Below are 22,852 nucleotides of genomic sequence, written 5' to 3' on the forward strand. Positions count from 1 at the left end.
TAACAGCCTAAAAATACCTTTACTAAAACAGGAATTAATGATGAGAAATCGCTTGTGACATCTACAAAATATATGAAGTTATCATGTCACTGACGAGTACCACAAGGTTCTTTTTCACAGTAAGAGAGTTATGTTGAAGATTTCTAAATTCTACTACCATTTGTGATTTTATTACTTACAGTAAGCTATCATGGAAATATGACCACATATGAAGAGATGTAGTTCTTAAAAGAGTAGGGAGTATAATGGAGAAGAAAATGGAAATGTAGATTCCTACACCACCTTATCCCAAAATAAAATTTGCTATTTAAAAAACTCCATTAAAACTACTAGAAAAAGGCCGGGCGCGGTGGCTCAAGCCTGTAATCCCAGCACTTTGGGAGGCCGAGACGGGCGGATCACGAGGTCAGGAGATCGAGACCATCCTGGCGAACACTGTGAAACCCCGTCTCTACTAAAAAATACAAAAAAACTAGCCGGGCGAGGTGGCGGGCGCCTGTAGTCCCAGCTACTCGGAGGCTGAGGCAGGAGAATGGCGTGAACCCGGGAGGCGAGCTTGCAGTGAGCTGAGATCCGGCCACTGCACTCCAGCCCCGGCGACAGAGTGAGACTCCGTCTCAAAAAAAAAAACAAAAACAAAAACAAAAACAAAAACAACAACAACAAAAAAAACTACTAGAAAAAAAACATGAATGGATGTTTTTATAATCTTGGCATAGGAAAGTACTTTTAAAGCATGATTGAAAATCAGAAAACATAAAAGTAAAACATGATGTCAATTACATATAAATTAATTATTTTAATAGGTCAAAATGCATGATAAATAATACTCAAAAGGAAAAAATAGATAAAATTATCAACAAACACAAAAAGATGCCCCAATCCCACTAAATAAACAATAAGATCCATTAAAAAAATCTTTTTAAACTGGCAAAAATTTGAAAGGATGATTAATACTATACAGATGTAAGCACTATTTAATATGGTTCATGGAAGTATAAATTGGTACAAATTTCCTGGAAAACAAGCTGACAGTATTCATCGATACGTTATATGTAATCATTCAAAGCAAATCCATTCTTGCTCATTTACTATTCTGATAAACTTGTATAAATACCCAAAATTCTATGGACAAGGATTTTCAGTAAAATAACCCAAGACAGTTGAAAGCTAGAAACCTAACTATACATCAATATGAGACTGGCTAAATGAATGACATATCAAAAATGATAAAATTACTATGAACATACGTTATAACAAATGTCCTAGAAGACAGAATGTTATGCAGCTATTACAAAGACTAAGGTGGATTAATATGGCTGGGCAAGGTGGCTCATGCCTGTAATTCCAGCACTTTGGGAGGCCGAGGCAGGCGGATCACTTGAGGTCAGGAGTTTGAAACCAGCCTGGCCAACATGGGTGAAACACTGGTCTCTACTAAAAATACAAAAAACTAGCCGGATGTGGTGGTGTGTGCCTGTAGTCACAGGTACTCAGGAGGCTGAGGCAGAAGAATTGCTTGAAACCGTGAGGCGGAAGTTGCAGTGAGCTGAGATCATGCCACTGCACTCCAGCCTGGGCGACAAAGTGAGACTGTCTCAAGGAAAAGGGGGAAAAAATGGGTTAATATACACCAATGTGGGAAAAGAAACCTAATTACTTAAGTTTAGGCCGTGTGAATCTCCTGAGGTTAGGAATTCGAGACCAGCCTGGCCAACATGGTGAAACCCTGTCTCTACTAAAAATACAAAAATGAGGCATGGTGGCATGTTGCCTGTAGTCCCAGCTACTTGGAAGGATGAGGCGGGAGGATTGCTTAAACCTAGGAGGTGGACGTTTCAGTGAGCCGAGATGGTGCCACTGCACTCCAGCCTGGGTGACAGAGCAAGACCCCATCTCAAAACAGGCAAACAAGCAAAAAAACCCTAATTGCTTAAGTTTAATAATTTCACTTTTACAAATGTGTGATGAATGCATATTAACATACATGTAATGTTAACAAAAACTTATAAAATACATGGATGCCAGGTCCTGTTTTAAGTCTCTGATGTACATTAATTTAATCTTCATAACATTTCATTGATGAGGAAGTGAAATTAAGATCAATTTGCCCAGAATCACACAGTTTATAAACAGTAGAATCTTAATCTATATTATGTTATCTCTTTAAACTTGATAATGGCATTTTTACTTTATTCCCTTTTTGTTGGCATTCTCATCAAATGACAATTAAAAATTGCAGAACAAATCCAACATCCTGGGTGCACCAAAATCTCACACATCACCACTAAAGAACTTACTCATGCAACCAAATACCACCTGTTTCCCCAAAAACCTATGAAAATAAAAAAAATTTAAAAAGTAGTCAGAAAAAACCCCCAACAAATCCAACAGCTTCAATACAATATGGAAACTAACAAAACCAGATTACAATCAATAAAGTACACTACCAAATAGTTATTAGTACCATATATTCGGTGACGACAGAAACATTATCTATGGTAGCCACTAGCCACATATGGTTACTGAGCATTGAAATGTGCCTGGTGTGACTGACAAATTGAATTTATAATTTTATTTTTTAAATTAAGTTAAATTTAAAGAGCCACATGTGACTAGTGGCTACTGTATTAGACAGTGTAGGTCTGGTGTACTCTAGAGGGAGATGAGTATGCTGATAGCCAACACATGTGGCTATGACTGTTGGCATAATATAGGTATTCTCTAAAGTTAATCACCCTGAAAGGCATCATACTTTGATTAAAGTAATAAGCTATAATACATTGGGGATGCGCTGCAGTAGAAGTGGGGAAAGGTCCCTATCTGTTATCTCTAATATAAGCCTTCTGGTTGAGGGGAAATGTGGACAGAACAACTAGGTAGAAAATCATCAAGGAAACAGAAGACTTGAACAAACTATAAAACAAGTAGACCTAACAGCCTATGGAGCACCCTGCCTGGCAACAGCAGAATATAGTACAGTTGGCCCTATGTATTGGTTAGTTCCAAATCCATGGATTCAACCAATCATGGGTGAAAAATTAAAATAAAAACCCAACAAAATAACAATAACAATATAACAATAAAAAATAATACAAATAAAAAACAGTATAACAACTATTTACCTAGAACAAATATGTTGTTGGTATTATAAGTAATATAGAGATAATTTAAAGTATATGGGAGGATGTGTGTAGGTTATATGCAAATACTGAACCAGTCTGTAAAGGAATTTGAGTATCCACAAATTTTGGTATCCATGGAACATCCTGGAACCAATTCTCCCCCACAGATACTGGAGGACTACTATATATTCTTTTCAGTTGCACATGGATCATTCTCCAGGAAAGACTATATGCCAGGTTATACAACAAACCTCAATAAACTTAAAAGAAAAAGTTAATACAAATGGTTTTCCAACTACAATGGAATGAAATAGATATCAACAACAAAAAAATTTTGGAAATTTGCAAACACATAAAAAACACAGTCTGAAAAAAACTAATGAATTAGGCCGGGCGCGGTGGCTCAAGCCTGTAATCCCAGCACTTTGGGAGGCCGAGACGGGCGGATCACAAGGTCAGGAGATCGAGACCATCCTGGCGAACACGGTGAAACCCCGTCTCTACTAAAAAAATACAAAAAACTAGCCGGGCGAGGTGGCGGGCGCCTGTAGTCCCAGCCACTCGGGAGGCTGAGGCAGGAGAATGGCGTAAACCCAGGAGGCGGAGCTTGCAGTGAGCTGAGATCCGGCCACTGCACTCCAGCCTGGGCGACAGAGCGAGACTCCGTCTCAAAAAAAAAAAAAAAAAAAAAAAACTAATGAATTAAAGAATAATAGATCAAAAGGAAATTAGAAAATAAATTTGAGATAAATGAAAATTACAATGTAACATATGTCATGGGACACAGCTAAAGTAGTTGCTTCTAGAAATTTACGGCTCTAAAGACCTATATTAACAAAGAAGAAATATCTGAAATCAAAACCTAACCATCCGCCTTAAGACACACATACACATGAAATAACAAACTAAATCTAAAGCAAACAGAAGAAAATAAAGAGAGGAAATTAATGAAATAGAATTATAGCAAAAAGAATAAAATCAAAATTAGTTCTTTGAAAAAAAAGATAAACCTTTAGCCTGACCAAAAAAAAAAAAAAAAAGAAGACTTAAACTAGTAGATTCAGAAATGAAAGTGGGGACATTACCACTAACAGAAATAAAAAGACTATTAGACTATTAAAGGAATACTAAAAACAAATGTATGCCAGTAAATTAGATAACTGAAATGAAATGGGCAACTTCCAATAAAAACAGCAACTACTGAACGTGATGCAAGAAGAAACAGAAAATCAGAACAGACCTACAACAAGTGAAGAAACTGAATTAGTAATTGAATACTACCCACAAGGAAAAACCCATTCCCAGATGGTTTCCTTAGTGAAGTCTACCAAATGTTTAAAGAAGAAGTAATACCAATTCTTCATACATTATTCCAAAAAATAAAGAGGAGAGAATAGAATATTTCCCAACTCATCCTATGGAACAATATTACCCTACCACCAAAACCAGACAAAAACATCAAAAAAAATCGATAGACCAGTATCTCTTATAAATGTGGACACAAAAATCCCCAATAAAACTGCAGCAAACTGATTCCAGGAACATATACAATGAATTATACAACATGACCAAATGAGATCCAAGGAATGCAATGTTAACATCTAAAATCAATTAATGTAATACATTAGATCAATAAAAACAACAACAAAAAAAACCACACAACCATCTCAACAAATAAAAAATCGATTGAGAAAATCCAATAGTCTAAAAACTCTCAATAAACCAGAAAACAGAAGCAAATTTCCTGAACATTATAAAGAGCTTCCATAAAACCCCTACAACTGACATCATACTTCCTGGTAAAAGACTGGATACTTTCCCCCTAAATTCAGGAATACAGACAAAGATGTCTGCTCTTGCCACTTCTCTTACTGGAGGTACTTAGCCAGGGCAATTACGCAAAATAAGACTGGAAACAAAAAAGTAAAATTATCTCTATTCACAGATGACATGATCTTATATATATAGAAAATCCCAAAGACCACTAAAAAAATCTATTAGACTAATGAGTTCAGCAAGGCTGCAGGATACACTATCATTACACAAAAATCAATTATATTTCTGTACATTTGGAATGAACAATACACTAATAAAATAAAGAATTCTATTTATGATAGCACCAAAAGAATACTTAGAAATAAGCTTAACAAAAGAAGTGCAAAACTCATATTCTGAAAACTATACTTCACACCCACTAGGATGGCTATAATCAAAAAGTCAAATAAGCTATGACAAGGATATGAAGAAATTCTAACTCTCAGACACTGCTGGTGTGAATGTAAACGGTGCAGCCACTTTGGAAAATAGTTTGGCAGTTCCTCTATCAGTTACTACAGAGTCTTCATATAATCCAGCAATTCCACTCTTAGCTTTATTGTACTCAAGAGCAATGAAAACACACATCCATGTAAAAACTTGTATGCAAACATTCATAGCAGAATTTGTAATTGTCAAAAGATGGAAACAACCCAAATGTTGACCAACTGATAAATACAATATGGTGCATCTATACAATGAAATGGTTTCCATAAAAAGAGATAAAGTACTGATACATGCTACAACATGGATGAACCGGGAAAACATTGTTAAGTGAAATAAATCAGGCACAAAAAAGTCCAAAAATTATGATTTTAGTTAAATGAAATGCCCTGATTAGGCATATAAGTACATTAGTAGTTGTTTAGGGCTGGGGATCAGGGATATAATACCTTTTAAAGGGCACAAAGTTTCTTTTTCTTTTCTTTCTTTTTTTTTTTTGAGACAGAGCTTTGTTCTTTCGCCCAGGCTGGAGTGAAGTGGTGCCATCTGGGCTCACTGCATCTCCGACCCCCAGGTTCAAGCAATTCTCCTGCCTCAGCCTCCCGAGCAGCTGGGATTATAGGCGCCTGGCACCACGCCCAGCTAATTTTTGTATTTTTAGTAGAGATGGGGTTTCACCATGTTGGCCAGGCTTGTCTCAAACTCCTGACCTCAGTTGATCCACCTGCCTCGGCCTTCCAAAGTGCTGGGATTACAGGCGTGAGCCATGGTGCCCTGCTCAAAGTTTCTTTAAAATGTGAGCTTAGGCTGGGTGTGGTGGCGTGCACCTGTAGTCCCGGCAACTGAAGGTGGAGATGGGAGGATTGCTTGAGCTTGGGAGGTGGAGACTGCAGTGAGCCAAGCTGTGCCACAGCACTCCAGCCTGGGTGACAGGGTGAGATCCTGTCTCAAAAACAAAACAAAAAACTAAACAAAGTACCTTAATTTTAAAACTGTGGTGATGATTGCAGGTATTTGTGAATATACTAAAAGCTACTGAATCTTACACTTTTAAATCAACTGAATTGACATATACCAACAATAGAAAATAAAACGAAATAGCTATTATTTAAAATAACATAAAATATCAAATGTTTAAAAATAAAAGGCATGTAAGATGTTACAGAGAAAATTATAAAATTGAAATGCATTAGAGATAACTGACATGGGAGAAATATAATATTAATAGATTAGAAAACTCAATAAAGAAGACAATTTTCCACAAATTAATATATAGATTCAATCAATCTCAATCAAAATTCTGATAAATTTGTTGGCAGACCTTGATAAGTTGATTCTAAAATTTCTATGAACACCAAAGGACCAAAAACAAAGAATTATTTTTAAAAAGATGAAGGATCAGTTATATAGGTATTAGTATTTTTTCTCTCATACGAAGTCCGGTATTAGTATTTTTAATGAAGTTACAATAATTAAGGCAAGATGCTCATGGCAAAACGATAGGCAAAGAGATGAATAGATAGCCCAGTTAAGAGATCTCTGCAGCACCTGCAGCCAACTGATATATTACAGAGGCGGTACTGCAGTTATCGATCAGTGGGGAAAATGGATTCTCCAATAAACTGTACTGAGACAACAATCGGGTTAGCATATGTAAACTAAAATAAATTGGGACTTTAAAAGAATCCTATCACACACCAAAGTCATTTCCAGGTAGGTAAAACAAAAATGGGAAAACATAGCCATAAAGTTAAAAAAAAAATAGAAAAATATCTTCATGTCCTAGGAAAAGCACTCTTACGAAAGACACATGTAGTAGTACTTATAATAAAAAGACACATCTGACATCAAGAACCGCTGTTCATCAAAAAACACTTGACAAAAATGAGAATACAAAGACAAAAACTCAGAGAAGACACTCACAACACATACAACTGACCCAAGAGCCAATATCCAATATGTAAAAGAATTCCTACAAATCAATAATGAAATAAAAATTAGCTCAATTAGAAAAAGTAGATAAAAGATGTGACCAGGAATTTCAGAAAAGTGGAATACGAATGGCCAATACACCTATCAGAAACGAACCTAACTTATTTAGCATTTAAGGAAAAGCAAAATACAAAAGCAAATAAATGCTGCACCTACTAGTGTAGCAAAAACACTGAAAAAGTCTGACGGCTCTGTTTGGTGAGGATACAAAAATCCTCAACTTCATTAATTAGGGAAAAACAAGTTAAAAACCACAATGAAATAACATATCACACTCATTAGACTGGCGGAAACAAAACTTAAAAAAAGAAAGCATAGTATGTGTTGGCAAGAATATAGAGTGATTATCTAATCTAATGCAAACCACTTTGGAAAACCATTTGATGCTGTCTTTCAGTTGAATATTCCTGCTGTGAATACATATTCTATGGAAAAATTCTTGGCACATATGCAATGAGACACTTTTATGAATATTTAAAATAGCAATGTTTGGAATAAGAAGACTGGAAAGTGCCCAAATATCCTCAGTAGTATAGTGTACAGTGTGTCTACACAATGGAATACTCTCTCCATCCATTCATCCATGAAAATGAACAAACTACAGTTACACATATCAATAGGGAAAAATCACACAAATCTAATACTGAGCAAAATACCTGCAGTATGATTCTAGATCTATGAAATAGGAAAACACAACTATTTTACTTGGAGATTCACTTTTTTTTTTTCTTGAGACAAGGTCTCCCTCTGTCACCTAGGCTGCAGCGCAGTGGTGTGATCCTGGCTCACTGCAACCTCCACCTCCTGGGTTCAAGCGATTCTCCTTCCTCAGCCACCCGTGTAGCTGGGATTATAGGCACACGCCACCACATCTGGCTAATTTTTGTAATTTTAATAGAGTCGGGGTTTTGCCGTGTTGGCCAGGCTGGCCTCAAGTAATCCGCCCGCTTCCGCCTCCCAAAGTGCTGGGATTACAGGTATGAACCATTGTGCACAGCCAGAAAATAATACTGAGAAATTTTAAGACCAGCACAAATGCTAATCAAGTACAATCATATGTGTATCTTACCAGCTCTCTTAGGAAATCCTGTTGAGAGGAATCTCAAAGATGTCATAAGGTATCCATTATCTACTTTTGAACCAAGAAATTTTACTGTTACTACAGCATATGGAAGACATTGCCTAGGTTTATCTACAGGCTTTGAAAGGACACTATATTCATAGAAGTACACCTGAAAGATAAAGAAGAAAACAGGTTCATGCTGATTAATTTTGGCAATCAGACTTGAATAAGCTCATATTTTAAAAAAATCAATATAATTGCATATTATTTATCTACTTCTATATAAACTTCTCCAGCTGCCTTGTTTAACCCTAATGTTTTTGAAGATGTACAGAATTCCTTTTTTTCCCCCACAATTTTTTTTTCTTGATACGCTACCAATGTCTGCAGAAAAAGGCACAATTTGTTTTTAAATAAAAAATATTTTTTCATTAAAAGTTAAATGTTTTCCATACAGTCTCAACTATTATATTTTATTTGGTAGAAAAAATTAGGAAAACAACAATAGGTAGCATGTTTTACATGTGGGTGCATGGATATACTTTCATAGAGAAGATTTATCTTCATTTAATCATGATTATATATAATCCATATATAATTTAATATTCTGTATAAAATTAAAGGTCCACAGAATAAGTGAAATACGATAGACTACTGTTTCATCTAATGACTAATACATAAGACTTTTCTTTTTTCCTCCTTTTGCAAAGAAGATCAAAATCTTGTTTTGAAATAGCCTTGTTTATTAAAATTAATATTATTTATGATTGATAAATCTTAACTATATATTTATGGGGCACAATGTGGTGTTTTGATATATGTATACAATGAGGAGTAATTAAATCAAGGTAATTAACATGTCCATCACCTCACCCATCACTTTATGGTGAAACACTGGAAATTTACTCTCAGCAATTCTGAAATAATGCATTATTATTGAGTATGGCCACCCTGCTGTGCAGTCTTGTTTAAAAGAGAAGTTGGTATATTTTGAAAGTTGGTAAATAATCTATATAATATCTAAATAAAAGTAGCCACTGTACTTTGAACAGAGTTAAATGTAAATTTTCAAACTTCTTCACTAATATTCTCATACAACAAATATTAAAATAGCTTTCGCTGTTTGCTTAAGTTTTATATTGAATGAATTAACAGGTTTTCATTTAACATTTTGGGAATTTAAGTCTTGAAACATACAATGTGAAACATGTACTTTTCAAGAAATCAAATGAACCATTAACATACTGCTGAACTGTAGGCTTGCAGTTCAATGGTATCTTTCAAAGAAGGTGCATTTCTTGACATATGGCAATCAAAGTTAGGAGAAGGATCCAAAGAAACTTTATTTTTATCCACAGAAGGCTGAATTTTCTTCACTTTTCCAAAGAGAACCTAAAAAAAAAAAAAAAAAAAGGCAAAAAAAGTATGTAAAAATATACCAAGACATTTCTAAACTGTCACATTTCAAACATAAAAGGCCAACATTGTTTTGTCTTTCTGAGACAGGGTCTAACTGTGTTCACTCCAGGCTGGAGTTGCAGCCTTGACTTCTCAGGCTCAAGCGATTCTCCCACCTCAGCCCCACTGAGTAGCTGGGACCATAGGTGCACATCACCATACCCAGCTAATTTTTGTAGGGACCAGGTTTCACCATGTTGCCCAGGCTGGTCCTGAACTCCTGGGTCAAGTGATTCTCCTGCCTTGGCTTCCCAAAGCACTGGGATTACAGGCATGAGCCATGGTGCCAGGGTGTGATTTTTTAAGTAGAAATATGAATGGAAAGATAATCCACTTTCTAGATGAACGGGATGACTCAACGTGGCAATTATGTCAATTCTCCCCCAAACTAAACTCTAAGATTAGAGTAATTCCAATAAAAATTTCAGAGAATCTCTTTTTTTTTTTTTTTTTTTTTTTAGACAGAGTCTCACTCTGTCACCCAGGCTGGAGTGCAAGTGGTGTGATCTTGGTTTACTGCAGCCTCCGCCTCTTGGGTTCCAGCGATTCTCCTGCCTCAGTCTCCTGAGCGGCTGGGATTACAGGCATGCGCCACCATGCCCGGCTAATTTTTGTATTTTTAGTAGAGATGGGGTTTTGCCATGTTGGCCAGGCTGGGCTCGAACTCCTGACCTCAGGTGATCTGCCCACCTCGGCCTCCGGAAACACTGGGATTACAGGCATAAGCCACTGCTCCTGGCCGAGAATCTACTTTTAAAAATGGGGTATAATTTTAAAATGTACTTGGAAGACAAACAAGAATAGCTCAGAAATTTTTTAAAAGTCTGGGTTAGCAATTGACAATGATGGAACAGGACAAGTGATTTGCAATTCTGGATATAAAAACATTTTTAAAAAGGATGGTACTACTACAAGAAAAAGCAGAGAAAAGACCAAAATGAATAAAAAACAGAATGAAAGAAAAAGCCTGGAGTAAGCCCACACATGTATTAAAAATACTAAAAATACAGTATATTATATTAAAAACACCATTCGAAATAAGAAGTGATTATTCAATTAATGATGTGGGACAACACAAAAAATTAAATTCTTTTCTTATGTTAAATATTTAAATATTAAAAATACAATGAAAATACTGTAGAAAGAAACATAGGCCAATATTTATTCAATCTCAAAGTGGTGAGTAATATCTAAGAATACGTGCCAATAAAATGAAACAAAAACATATAAACTTCACAACACAGTATTCTAAAATTTCTGCCCATAAACAAATGATTTAAAAACTAAAACCATGAACATAAATGACAGTATTTTATTACTGTTATTTTAAATAGATTAGTACGTTCACTCAACAATCAAAACAATACTAAGAATAAAGTGGTATCCTGAATTGGATCCTGGAACACAAACAAACATAAGCAGAAAAATTAGCAAAAGCCAAATAAAGTCTGTAATTTAGTTAATGGTGTGACAATGTCAGTTTCTTAGTTTTGACAATCATGCTGTATTTATGTAAAATTTAACATCAGAAGAAGTTGGGTGCATTATATACAAGAGCTCTCTTTACTATCTTTGTAACTTTTCCATAAATCTAACATTATTCCAAGATAAAAAGTTTACTAAAAAATTGAAAACGTGAAATGATAAAACATTATATAGAGAGAAGCCTGGCTCTTAAAATATGCTTTAGGCAATAGATAATGCTCACACACCAACGCAAAAAAGGAAAAAAAACCTCCCCAAAACTGTCAAGGAATATATATAAGCAGTTCACTAAATACAGTCAGCAAATATATTCAACAGAAACTTTAAACTCAGTAATAATCATAATGAAGAAATAATTAAACCAATAATGAGAAACTACCACACATTAGACTGGCAAAAGTTTTTTTAAAAGTTCAGCATAGGCCGGGTGTGGTGGCTTAAACCTGTAATCCCAGCACTTTGGGAGGCCGAGATGTGCGGATCACGAGGTCAGGAGATCGAGACCATCCTGGCTAACATGATGAAATCCTGTCTCTACTAAAAAATACAAAAAGCTAGCCGGGTGAGGTGGCGGGCGCCTGTAGTCCCAGCTACTCGGGAGGCTGAGGCAGGAGAATGGTGTAAACTCGGGAGGCGGAGCTTGCAGTGAGCTGAGATCCGGCCACTGCACTCCAGCCTGGATGACACAGTGAGACTCTGTCTCAAAAAAAAAAAAAGTTCAGTATAATATATAGGTTTCCTGAGGTTGTAAGATAACAGGCATTCTTTTTTGTTAAAATGTTTTATTTTCTTTTTAATTGATATGTAACAATTGTCCATATTTGTAGGGTACAAGGTGATGTTTTGATACATGTATACATTGTGTAATGATCAAATCAGGGTATTTAGTATATCCATCACGTCAAACCTTTATTTCCTCATGGTGAGAACATTCAAAATCCTCTTCTAATTATTTTGAAATATGCAATAGAATACTGATAACTATAGTCATTCTGTTGTGCCACATAGCACCAGAACTTATTTTTTTTTACAAGAAAAAACCCCATCAAAAAGTGGGCAAAGGATATGAACAGACACTTCTCAAAAGAAGACATTTATACAGCCAACAGACACATGAAAAAATGCTCTTCATCACTCGCCATCAGAGAAATGCAAATCAAAACCACAATGAGATACCATCTCACACCAGTTAGAATGGCAATCATTAAAAAGTCAGGAAACAACAGGTGCTGGAGGGGATATGGAGAAATAGGAACTTTTACACTGTTGGTGGGACTGTAAACTAGCTCAACCATTGTGGAAAACAGTGTGGCGATTCCTCAAGGATCTAGAACTAGAAATACCATTTGACTCAGCCATCCCATTACTGGATATATATCCAGAGGATTATAAGTCATGCTGCTATAAAGACACATGCACACGTATGTTTACTGAGGCACTATTCACAATAGCAAAGACTTGGAATCAACCCAATGTCCATCAGTGACAGACTGGATTAAGAAAATGTGGCACATATACACCATGGAATACTATGCAGCCATAAAAAAGGATGAGTTCGTGTCCCTTGCAGGGACATGGATGCGGCTGGAAACCATCGTTCTCAGCAAACTATCCCAAGAACAGAAAACCAAACACTGCATATTCTCACTCATAGGTGGGAGCTGAACAATGAGATCACTTGGACACAGGAAGGGGAACATCACACATCGGGGCCTATTGTGGGGAGGGGTGAGGGGGAGGGGGAGGGATAGCATTAGCAGATATACCTAATGTAAATGATGAGTTAATGGGTGCAGCACACCAACATGGCACAGGTATATATAGGTAACAAACCTGCATGTTGTGCACATGTACCCTAGAACTTAAAGTATAAAAAAAAATTAAACAAAAAACAGGCATTCTTACACAATGTGGATGGAAATGTCCATTAGTGCAACCTTTCTCAGGACAGTTGAGCATTACACAATCAAAAGATGTAAAAATGTACGTACTTTTGATTTCTAATTTGACACCTAGGAATAAACCAATTAATTCTTAGCAAAGAATCATTTGTGTGTGTAAAATGTACCAACAAGGACAATCTATGTAGTATTTAAGAGTATAAAAACAAAACAAACTAAACACCAAATAACTTATATCCTAACATTATAGAACTTGTTGGGCAAATATGGCAGGTCTACAGTGTAATACTATGCAGCTGCTCAAAAGGATATTACAAAAGAATACTTAAGGGCTTAGAAAATGTTTATTGTATAATATAATCACTGAAAAAAGCAAGTAATATACAAAGCAACGACTAACTTTAATTACAATTATACCGGCATGTCTATATACATGAATAGATGACTAATACACATACACAAAAAACCCTGTGGCTACTGCTGGGCTTTTAGGACTTTTTACAACGTTTCAAATTGTCTAAAATCCTTATCTATTAGTTTTTAATATAAAAGTAAATTATGCTTAATTTGATATTTGAGGTAAAAAAAATGTAAGGAATTATGTCACATGAACCATTGATTTTCTGTAGCTATACACACAATTCCAAGCTGTTTTCATGCAAATCAGGATACCTACTGAGATTTTAATAGTCCTGGCAAAGCTTAACCAGAGTAAAATTTTTTTCTTTTCTTCCCCCCTTAGATTTCTCTTTACGCTTATTTCTCCAAGAAAAACGACCAGAGTAAATCTTAACCAATTTATCTGTGGATGCCTGAGATTCTGCTATGAGACTTATTTTTAAGATTTTGAATAGCTTTTACAATTTCAGAAAAGTTGTAAAAATAGTTCAGAGGTCAATTGGGAAGGTGGTGGAGTAGGAGGTACCAGAAATCTGTCTCCCCACGTAGACAATAACTGCACTGGTAAAATCTGTCTGGTGTAACTATTTTGGAACTCTGGAGCCTACTGAAGGCTTGCAACTTTCAGGGGAACGCTTGGATAGCATACAGGTTGAGTATCCCTTATCCAAAATGCTTAAAACCAGAATTGTTTCAGATTTTGAATGTTCTCGAATTTCAGAATATTTGTATTATACTTACCAGTTGAACATCCCTAATAAGGAAATCTGAAACTCTTAAATGCTCCAATTAGTATTTCCTTTGAGTGTAATGTTGGCACTCAGAAAATTTCAAATTTTGGAGCATTTCAGATTTCAAATTTTTGGATTAGGGATGCTCAACCTGTATTATGGTTAATTTCAGTCAATTTCAGTTCTCAACACAGTGGCAGCCACTCTTGGTGCCCCATGGCAGGCAGCTGTACACTGTTCCTGGAGCAGCTTGTACATGTGTTCCTGGCCATAATTTTTGTAGGCCAGAGTGGGCAATAATAAACATAGGGGATATGTGTTCTCATCACTGAGTGCTGCTTCTATTAATAACAGAGGAGTAGCCAGAAGTGGCAGGCATTGCTGCATCTATACCATTGTTGCAAGCCCCTCCTGGACTGGCTGAAATGACACCCATGGGATTAAAGAGCCAGTGCCTTTTTCCCTTCTTCATTTTTTTCTTTTCCCCTATTTTGGAACCAGACATAAAAAAATACTACACTCAAAAGCAACCACAGATACAGGAGAAATTAGAAAATCAGCACACAGAGGGAAAGGTGCAGGATCAGAAAAGGCTGAAAAGTTTATACTTCAGACTGATCCTTGGCACAGAGATAGCCTACAACAATCAAAAAACAGAAACACAAAACCACAACCAAACCCTGGGAGGAGATGATTTCCAGAGTTACCACATTATTAGATGAAATGTCCAGTTTTCCACAAAAAAATGTCACCAGGCACGCGAAGAAACAGAAAAGTACAGCCCATTCAAAGGAAAAAAATAAACAGAAATTGTCCCTGAAAATGACCTGATGGCTGATCTATTAGACAGACTTTAAAACAACTGTCTTAAAGATGCTCAAAGAGCTAAGTATGTGCAGATAGTAAAAAACAATGTATGAACAAAATGGAAATATCAATAAAGAGAAAAAAACCAAAAATAAATCCTATAGCTGAAACGTACAGTAACTAATACGAAAAGCTCTCTAGAGGGGTTTAAAGGCAGATGTGAGTAGGCAAAATAAAGAATAAGTGATCTTAAAGATTGGAAAATGAAAATTATTGAGTCTGAGGAACAGACAGAAAAAAGACTAAAAAAAAAAAGTGAACAGAGCCTAAGAGACCTGTGGGGCACCATCAAGCGTAAGAACATATACGCTGTGGGAGTCTGAGAAGGAGAGAGAGAAAAAGGGCAGAGAGAGTATTTGAAGAAACGAAGGCTGAAAACTCCCCAAATCTGATGAAAGACATATATATAAACATCTAAAAAATAGGTATGAGGATCGCTAGAGCCCGGGAGTCTGAAGCTATGTCCTCAGGGAAAAAAAGAAAAGAAAGTTTTTACTGTAGCCAGCAAACTATCCTTCAGAAATGAAGGAGAAATAGAAGGGATACTTTCCCAGACACCGCCCCCCCCCCCCAAAAAAAAGAAGAAAAAAAAGGCTGAAGGAATTTATTATCAGACCAGTCCTACAAGAGATACTAAAGGGAGCTGTTCAAAACCAAAAGGATGCTAATATGATTGCTATACTGATACTGTAATCATGATGTATAAACCACTTGTATCTTTTTTAAGACAAAATGAAAAAAACTTAACCACAATTTTTAAGAGACAAGCAATACACATAATACAAATTGTGATTATCAAAAATTCAAAATGTGGGAAGAAAAGGAAATTGGTGTGTATAGATTTTTTTCTTTGCAATTACAGTTAAGCTGTATCAGTTTAAAATAACTTGCTATAACTACAAAATGTGTTTTGTAAGCCTTAGGGTAACCAAAAAGCAGACACACTAAAAATAAAAAGCAATGAATTAAAACATACTACCAGAGAAAATAAAACACAAAGGAAGACAGGAAGAAAGAGCTATGAAACAACTAGAAAACAAGCAACAAAATGGCAGTAGTAAGTTCTTACCTATCAACAACATTGTAAGCGGACAGAATTCTATTAGCACCTCAAAGAACTAGAAAGTGAGAGCAAACCAAACCCAGAATTAGTAGGGGGAAAGACATAATAAAGATCAGAGAAGAAATAAAATTAAAACTAAAAACAAAAAGATCACTGAAACAAAAAATTATATTTTAAAAAAAGGTAAACAGAATATACAAACTATTACTTAGACTAAGAAAATAAGACAGAAGACCCAAATAAATAAAATCAGAAACTAAAAGAAAACATTATAACTGAAATGACAGAAATAAAAAGGATCGTTAGAGACTAGTATGATAACTATACAGCAATAAATTGGAAAACCCCAAAGAAACAGATACATTCCTGGACATCCAACCTATTGAGACTGAACCATGAAGAAACAGAAAACTTGAACAAATAAATAATGAGTGACAAGATCAAAACAGTAATAAAGTCTTCTGACAAAGAAAAGCCCAGGTCCTGATGGCTTCACCACTAAATTCTAAACAACATTAAAGAATAATACCAATTCTAATCAACCTATTCCAAAAAATTGAAGGGGAGGAGATACTTCCAAACTCATTCCACAAGGCCAGTATTGCCTTGATGCCAAAACCAAAGACAACAAAAGCAGCTATGGGCCAATACCCCTGGATGAACAGAGATGTAAAAATCCTCAACAAAATATTAGCAACTGAATTCAACAACATATTAAAAATATCATTCATCATGACCAAGTGGGATTCATACCAGGGATGCAAGGATGGTTCGTCTTATGCAAATCAATAAATGTGATAAATCACATCAAGAGAATCAAGGACAAAAACCTATCATTTCATTAGATACTGAAAAAAGCAGTAAAACTGAACATTCCTTCACAAAAAGTCCCAACAAATTGGGTATAGAGGGAATATATCTCAAAACAATAAAACTCATATATGACAAACCCACAGCTAATATACTGAATGGGAAAAAATTGAAAGCCTTTTTACAAGGATCTGGAAGAAGACAAGGATGCTCACTTTTACCATTTCTATTCAATATAGCTCTAAAAGTACTAGCCAGAGCAATTAGGCAAGTGAAAAAAATAAAGTGCATCAAAATGGGAAAGAAAGAAGTCAAATTATCCTTGTTTGTAGATGACATGATCTTATATTTAGGAAAACCTAGTGTCATTAAAAAAACCCTCTTAGAACTGATAAATTTAGTAAAGTTGCAGGATACAAAATCAACAAACACTCATCAGTAGTATTTCTATATGATAATAGTTATTGATCTAAAAAGGATATCAGGAAAGCAATCTCATTTACTACAGTTACAAATGCTGCACTCTGAGCTTGCACCACTGAACTCCAGTCTGGGTGATGGAGTAACACTCTCTCTCAAAAAAACGAAAGAAAATGGAAGGGAGAAAGGGAGAAAAAGAAGAAAAAGGGAGAAAGGGGAAAGGGGAAAGGAAAAAGGGGAAAGGGGAAAGGGAAAGGGGAAGCGGAAGGGAAGGGAAGGGAAGGAACACTTACCACTGGATGTTTGGAAAATGCTAATTTGGAAAACCAGAAAGTACAGAAAACTATACTGTCATGATCCCAAGATCATCACTCATAACAACTAAGCACATTTTATATCATCTTGATATCTCATTTTTTAAAAAATTTAAAAAGTTAAACATGATTGCATAAGCATTTTCCCACATCTTTAAAAATTCTCCATAAATCTAACTGCAACAGATACTTCTTATTTCAGAGCTATAATATATAATACATTCATAATACACTATTGCTGGACATTTACATGGTGGCTAATTTTCTTCAATAAGGCTTTGAGAGACAGACACACACACACACACACACACACACGCACGCACACATGCACAAAATAGTTCAAAGGTTCCATACACCCTGTGCCCAGCTTTTCTTAACGTTAACATCTTACATAACCATAGCAAAATCATCAAAATTAAGAATTTAACATTGATACAATACTATTAACTAAAATAAACTGCAGGAGTTTAAAAATAACTAGCTTAAACCAAAATTATAATAATATAATGCTTTAGAGGAGGATATGTAAAACACTATAGTACTTATTATGATAGAAACAAGAGAGTAAAAGGTGGGTCAATTAGAACAGAAAAATATACATATTGGGAAGACAAAGACGGAGGCTGCCTTTGCTTTTTTTTTTTTTTTGCTTTGTGTTGCACACCCAGGTAAAGAGGAGAGGAGAAAATTTTGAATAATGATGACAAAAATAATAAAAAAATAATAATTTATTTAATAGACTGGAATTTAAAAACATTAACACTTTATATGGAAAGGATAATATGTTCAGGTCAATTTAAAGCAAACTGTCCATATACTTAATATTTGTTTTATGATACCTACCTTAAAAATTAAAATACTTTCTATAGGAATGCTACGACTATGAGAATAATTCAAGGCAATATCAACATGTCTAAACATATAAATTCCAAGAAGAGGATTTCCTAGTATCTTCAATGTAGATGCTCTGGTACTTATTCCATTCTGATATATCTGGGCTACATCACTCTGCGGAAGTGCTAAAAAGCAGAAATGCTCTTCAAGTTCTCTGCAATGTCTTCCACTTTCACGCATCTCTGACCTAATGTAAAACAATGTATACAGTTAAAGATAAATATCAACAAAATTTTCAAGAAGATAAGTGTTTCCACTGACCATAGTTAGAAAGTAAGAGAAGTATTGATATTCAGAGGTATTACTACACTGTGATGATAAATTAGGTTGAAAAATCATCTTAGAAACAAATTCAGGATTACTTATCCAAGATTTATGAACATTATTATCATCCCTGGTCTAAAATAACAGGGGCTAACATTTCTTAAATGCTGCTAGTGTAAGCAGTACAAAATCTTAAACTTTACATGCATCTTCTCATTTCATTCTCAACCTCCCAAGAAGTTTTTATAGTTTATTTTGTTGCTATCGACATTTTTAAAATGAGGAAAATAGGTTCAGAAAGTTAAATCTTGCCAAAGTAGGAAAATGACAAAGGAGTTGGAATTATACATGCCAATTCTTGTCTGTCAGGTTCCAGAGCTCACATTTTTGTTAACTGTGTTATGGAGGGAAGAACATGCATTTTCTAAACAAAATACCTTGTCGACATCTATGTATCTCTACACATCTATAGACAGAAACACACACACATATGCACATACATAGTCAATTATTAGGGACATTCTCCATTCTTCAGGGATTTAGGTAACAGCTGGGAGAAACAAGCTAATATTTGATTACAGGATTTTATCTTAGGTAAAGAAAATTATGAATCAACCTCAGAAAAGACTATAATCTGAAGTATAAAAAGCCCCAATTCTACTACTTCCATTACAAGACCCATTTAAACATATAAAATATATATCCCTTCCCTAAAATTGGCAGATGAGATATTCTATATGGTTTGCTCAGGAGTAGTGGCAGCAGAAATTGCCACACCAGGTGGTACAATAGAGTGGTTCAGACACTAGGGTCCAAATGATTATCTGCAATGGAGAATCTACAGAACCTAGCAAAGGAATGTATATACTACAAAAGGAAAATTGTTCTTGAGAACCACAAGGTTCCAAGATTTATTTCCTGGAATACCAGTTACAGAATTTGTTTAAAGTATACCATGCACATAAGTATTAATAAGTATATTAATACTTACTTTCAAGAATGACTCATCATTAACAGTAGGCAGGACCACAAAAGCAAGACTGACTGATTAGATAATGATCACTTCTATTTCTTGGAAATGTCAGCCTTAACTCTTGGCTCCACAAATTGGCATTTCCTGCTCTTGATTTCAACTTCACATGAGTCAATTCCGTGAACCACTAAGATTACTGTCTAAGATTCTTACACTACACATCAAAGTAACATTTGAAGGTACACCAGAATAAATTAAAGATGTATAATGTATAATGTAAACCCTACAGCAGGGTTTTTCCACAGTGGCACCAGGGTATTTTGGGCCAAATTCTTTTTTTTTTTTTTTTTTTAACCTGCTCATCTCCCTGACTACCATTATATCATCCTAAGGATTTCAGTGGAATGAAACAAATGTAACAATAAAAATCTGATCCAGGGCCACAAAATCCTCTGTAAATTGAAGTAGAAAATATTCTCTGGAGTTTTGTATTCGTAATTATACTACTAATACTTTTTATTTTTCAGTGTGTCTTCAGAATTATAGTTGAAAAAAAGGGCCTGAATATGTTAGTAAAAAAATGACCTATAGAAAAGTTAGTTTTTGATCTATTTCTGCCTCTAAAAATTGCATAAAAGGTTGGCTTTCCAAATTTATTCAAACATGATCTAAATCACGACTTCAAATGACAGAAACTCTGAGTCTCAAGACTTCCATTTCAGAAACAATACGTAAAATGAGCCTAAAGACTCTTTTCTGTACACAGTAACATGTAATTGAAACTGTGTCCCCAAGAAATAAAGAAACCATTGACTAGTAGAAATTCTTAAGCTTGCAGGATGGCATATAAGAAAACTTACTGAAATACTCAAACTCCCTCCGCTTGTAACAACACTGGCTGCAATCATTTGGAACCTATACGGCCAAACGAAGTTTATACAGAATGAGCTTGCTGACATCACAGCCTGAATTTTCATCGTGTGTTTTATACTAACTCTCCCCAAATTTGTACATGGGACCCATGAGGAGGCACAAAGAGACAACTGTGCATGCCCAAAGACTTTCTACACCTCCCTTTCCTTCCACCAATCACCTAAAGATGCTAGAATCCACCCCCGCAAACCATTTCTAATAAAATTACTGCTTTAAAGCTAGCATGGGGAGACAGATTTGGGCGTGACCTCCTGTCTCCTTGTGAGTCTACCTGTAATAAAAGCTTTTCTTTTCTCACAAACCCGGTATCACGGTACTGACTTCTAGTGCATCAGGAAAGGAGCTTCACCTGCTTGATAAATAACTGGGTAAGAATCTGAAGAACTAGCAAATACAAAGCACTCTTTTACCAAAAGACATTAATAAGCATCAGAATCTGTGTCAATATTTATATTATCTTAAATTTTAAAAATATATAAAATAATTTTCTAGAAATGTTTCCCCATGTTTTTCTGCAGCAATACTAACGAGGGATAGATGTCAAAGTCTGTCACCTCTGAACCCTGCATGTACTTTAAGCTCTGGGATGGAAAGCTCAAAATCAACACAACATTCAAGTCTTAGAATTTGTAGTTATACTCTTGCTTGTGGGTTTTTAATTTTGGTCATTACTTTTTAACTAATATTTTATTACATATTAAGTAAAATAAATGTAAAAGACAGATGAGAAAACTCATATGATAGAGAAGCTGCGTGGATGAAATAGAATTGGAATCTTGTATATCTTTCTGTAGACCAGGAACTCTTAATTTACACTGTGCTAACATGCTGTCTCATTTAAGCCAACTACAACAAAGTATAAGTGCTTTGGATGGAATGCCTATGTCATAGTTAATTACATCATTTAGAATAGGTTCCAAGACAACCTACATATAGTAGGTAATTTTTTGTTCAGTAAATGAAACTCTGGGAAGTATTTTATCTCTAAGTTTAAGTGGAAACACAAGTTCATACAAGGTATTTAGCTATGGGGTGGGGGTTGCCTAAAGTAGAGATTAAAAGTATTCAAGTAAGTTTTTTTTGTAATAAAGAAAATAAAATTATTTCTTTGGAGATCTTTAAAGATAACTTATTAATTTTCAAATCCATCAGATTGCTAGTGATAAGAACTCAGTATCCAGCTGGCCCAAAGTGCAATATAAGAACCAAAACGCTGACAGCTAAGAGAAATTGGGATTCCACAATATTTAAGAAATGTGCGAATGCCACCCAACTCCAGATATAAGACTTCGTTTCCTTTGCTGCTATAACAAATTCTCACAAACTTAATGGATTAAAAAGCATAAATTTATTATTTTAGTTACACAGAGAAGTCAGACATGACTCTCACTGGGCTAAAATCAAGGTGTCGTCTGTCTGGATTGTGTTCCTTTCTGAGGTTCTAGGGGAGGATCTCTTTCCAAGCTGGCAGAATTGAATTACCAGCAGTTGTAGGATTGAGGTCTCCATTTCCTTGCTGGCTGTTAGCTAAGGACATTTCCCAGCTTCTAGAAGTTACCCACAATCCTTGGCTCATAATCTCCTTTTTTCATCTTCAAAGCCAGAAAAGGCAAGCTGAGTCCCCCTCATATCTCTTTTTTCTTTCATTTCTGCTCTCTGATCCATTCTTCTGCCTCCCTCTTCTATTATTAAAAGCTCCTGTGATTAAACTGGGCCCACTAAGATCACCTCGGATACTCACCCATCTCCAGGTCTGTAACCTCAATCACACCTGCAAAGTCCTTTCTGCCATGTAAGGATGTAAGGGTGATATATTCACAGTTTCTGGGGATTAGGATGTGGACATCTTTGGGGGAGTATTATGCTGCTCACCACAGGCAGATTCTGAACTTGGCCCCTCA

The 22,852-nt window shown here is 35.4% G+C and overlaps 1 protein-coding gene across 1 annotated transcript in view; it reads right to left on the reverse strand.

The window, feature by feature from the left end:
• The window catches only part of TEX15 (testis expressed 15, meiosis and synapsis associated), a 69,437-nt gene that overhangs the window by 18,681 nt on the left and 27,904 nt on the right, over window positions 1-22,852 (reverse strand). Inside the window, exons 3-5 of the mRNA XM_033230326.1 lie at window positions 18,731-18,968; window positions 9,685-9,831; window positions 8,446-8,608 (exon numbers count right to left, since the gene is read on the reverse strand). Coding sequence (XP_033086217.1) covers window positions 8,446-8,608; window positions 9,685-9,831; window positions 18,731-18,968 — 548 coding nt within the window. The remainder of the gene's footprint in view (window positions 1-8,445; window positions 8,609-9,684; window positions 9,832-18,730; window positions 18,969-22,852) is intronic.

The sequence above is a fragment of the Trachypithecus francoisi genome, unplaced genomic scaffold, assembly GCF_009764315.1.
Source record: "Trachypithecus francoisi isolate TF-2019V2 unplaced genomic scaffold, Tfra_2.0 Contig01440, whole genome shotgun sequence".
Lineage (NCBI taxonomy): Eukaryota > Metazoa > Chordata > Mammalia > Primates > Cercopithecidae > Trachypithecus > Trachypithecus francoisi.